General features: G+C 46.2%; 1 protein-coding gene across 1 annotated transcript in view; it reads right to left on the bottom strand.

Moving 5' to 3' along the window:
• LOC104294615 (myosin-IIIb-like) overlaps positions 1–1,083 on the bottom strand; it is a 23,219-nt gene extending 22,136 nt beyond the window's left edge. Inside the window, exons 1-2 of the mRNA XM_009894236.1 lie at positions 1,046–1,083; positions 254–356 (exon numbers count right to left, since the gene is read on the bottom strand). Coding sequence (XP_009892538.1) covers positions 254–356; positions 1,046–1,083 — 141 coding nt within the window. The remainder of the gene's footprint in view (positions 1–253; positions 357–1,045) is intronic.
• Positions 1,084–2,928: the final 1,845 nt, after the last annotated feature.

Genomic DNA, 2,928 nt, shown 5'->3' with positions numbered 1-2,928 from the left:
CCCCCCCATCCACAAAAGTTTTCTCTCATTTAAGATATCACTACATACCCAGCAAACAGAATTACTGATTTACCAATGCTTCTAATTTGTGGTCAGCTATTTCACCGTCCTTATCCACCCTTTTTTTGTGTGTCTTTTGTTTTGCACCCTGACTTCCAGTGGTGAATCATCAGCAGGCTTCCTGAGCCTAATGCAAGTTGTCTTGCAGTAGCATTGCTTCTGCATCTTCAAGTACCATCCTGTAATGACCTACCTGAAGGATCTGCTGCTCCAGCTGTGAGTTGCCTTTGCATAGGTTCATTATGTGCTGCAGCAATAGCTTCGTGCTCTCTGTTTTCCCTGCACCGCTCTCTCCACTGCCAAGAAAAAGCAAAGGAAATTTCAGCAACTGTAAAGTATATTTGTTCTGCTCCTTATGTCCTGGTGCCCCATCACTTGAGAGTGGTCACTTGTCCAAGAGTTTCACAACTTTTTCAGCTAAAATGCACACGTGAGTACAAACTCACACCACAGCTTTACACAGCAGGTTCCACGAGGTCTTGATTCCTCCCCAAGGGAATTTTTCCCCTCTGCAAGGGAGTACAGATACAGCCCATGCCATCACTTCTGGATGGGGTACACTGAACAGACCATTTGCTCTGCTTCTTAAGAAAAAATATAACTAACTTCTGGAAAACAACCTCCTTCAGAAGTGACGTAATACATCAACTCCCCCACATATGCTGGAGTTGACACCTTCCTGTTTCTTCAAAGAGATTTGCCCCATCCATCTCACATCCACAACTGAGTAGTAAGACTAGTGGTTTTGTGATTTTTCACAGAAACTTGAGACACTGTAGCAATCTCAAATCTCAGGCTTTGTCTCATATTCACATGCATCAGCTGACTGAGAACATGGGCACACCCCCACAGAGGTGCCCGCACACCCATAGCAGCAGTGGCGCACGTCACTCTGCCGTCACACGTGCCCAGCACCTCCGCCTCCAAGTCAAACAAGCAGCACTTGGAAAGCACATTTCCCCCTATCCTGGGAGGGAGAATGTACAATCGGTGAGACAACGTGTCCTTGACTGACAACATCATACTGGCCGAGAACTTCAGCATATGCACAGAGAAAAAAATATGCAGGAAATACTAAGGTATACTTGAGGGCAGGTCTCTGTTTCCACACCTGACCTTTGAGCATCTGGCGTGGCTTTACTGCTGTGTAGTTCCCAGTGGCTCTGTGCTTGGGATCAAGTATCTGTCATAAGTGGCTAAGTACCTCAAATACTATGACAGATACCTGATCTCAAGCACAGATCAGGCCATCACCATCTGAGTATGCACAAACAAAATAAGACCATTTTGACAGTTGAGAACATGCCATCCAGACAGCTCCCCTGATCAATGTATGGGGTTTTTTTTTGTTTTCAGTGAATTCCTTCCTCCACAAAAGCACTATCAGTCAGCACTCCTGCACTCTAGCACTCAGTCACCAAGTTCAAGCTTTTCCTTCTACCCTCCAACAAGCACAACAGCTTCACCAGGTCCTGCAAACACTCCCCACAGCAGGTGTGTAACTGCCCCAGGCTGTGAAGAAAAGCAAAGTCATCTCCAGGAGACCCAAGTGCTGTACCATAGCATACCCAGGCTGTGACTAACCATTGGGATTGGGAAGGTAAGGGGAGCCAGTGAAATTTGCAGCACAGGACAACTTGATTGCAATGAGCATTTATCACCTGTGGGCAGCTGCTCCATTCAACATCAGCCTCTGAAACGTGCCGCCCAGACCTCCCAGATTAAGTTGGAGAGACCACAAAGAATAATAGAGCCTGGTGTGTCCCCATGCTGTTCTAATGTGGTCTAAGAGGAGTGCCTTCCTCCTCCCCCTCCACCCCAACTTTGCTCATGCCAAGTAATCTTATTAATGAGTGTTTCACTACTTGCAGAGAGCAAAACCATGAACTTCCTGTGATAGCAACACACAGACCAGTTAATAGGGTTGCAACATGCACAGGAGTAACTCAAGACTCTCATCTCTGAGACCACAAACTGCTGTCAGAAAAAAAATCGGACCACTGATTTCTTGGCAAACACCCACAGGTTATTCTTTCTTGTCTTCCATCTTCCCAGACAAATACTATGACTGTTCTCCATCCTTAAGAGCCCTACCAGCAGTACCTCTTCCACCTGCTGACTCCACGGCCACCACTTCACTTGCACTTTGTGACAGCACTTCGTGTAAAGCACAGGCACTGATGGCTTGCAGGCTAGAGAAATGAGTGGGGCTGGATGCTCAAGGTCCTACCACAACACTCAGCAGTGATTCAGCAAGTCATTTCCACACCACGTAGACTGAAAATACTGATAAACTGATCAGAAGGCCAATATAAAGAAGGAAGTATTAAATCAAAGAAGTTGGCAATTAACAGTTCAATACAATACAGTTGAATTGAACTGAAAATACAGTTCTCTACAATACCCAGAAAAGGCAGTTAGTGTTTTGAGGCTTTCTCTGCTAGTTGATGCTATCTGCTGCTCTGCACGGTTTCAGCAGAACAATCATGACATCACGGAATGAAGTACTCTTGACACTGGGACGCTCTTTGGTTACAAGAGCCCATTTTTTCCCCTCTTAGTGCACAGAACTGCCCACGGCAATAAGATTTTCCCTGACCAGATTCCCAAAGGTCTTAGGGCAAAAAAGCTTCTGTTTGTCTTTCTGCTGCTGTTCGTTATATATGAGAAGCTCCACTTTGGGAAAATAGATCCCTTCCACGATGTATAACCTTTACTACAGCAGTTGGAGTGGGAGTTGTTTCGCCCAGGAAGAGCACCCTATGGCTTGCCCCAGAGCTGGTTAAATCTTTCCAACGCCACATCCCTCCAGAAGCAAACCCGACACATTTAGCTGCGTTACCGGCATCAGCAGCCGAACTGCACCAC

The sequence above is a fragment of the Charadrius vociferus genome, unplaced genomic scaffold, assembly GCF_000708025.1.
Source record: "Charadrius vociferus isolate BGI_N301 unplaced genomic scaffold, ASM70802v2 scaffold70, whole genome shotgun sequence".
NCBI lineage: Eukaryota > Metazoa > Chordata > Aves > Charadriiformes > Charadriidae > Charadrius > Charadrius vociferus.
The sequence above is the reverse complement of the archived record's forward strand: the minus strand, read 5'-3'. Positions and strand labels throughout refer to the sequence as shown.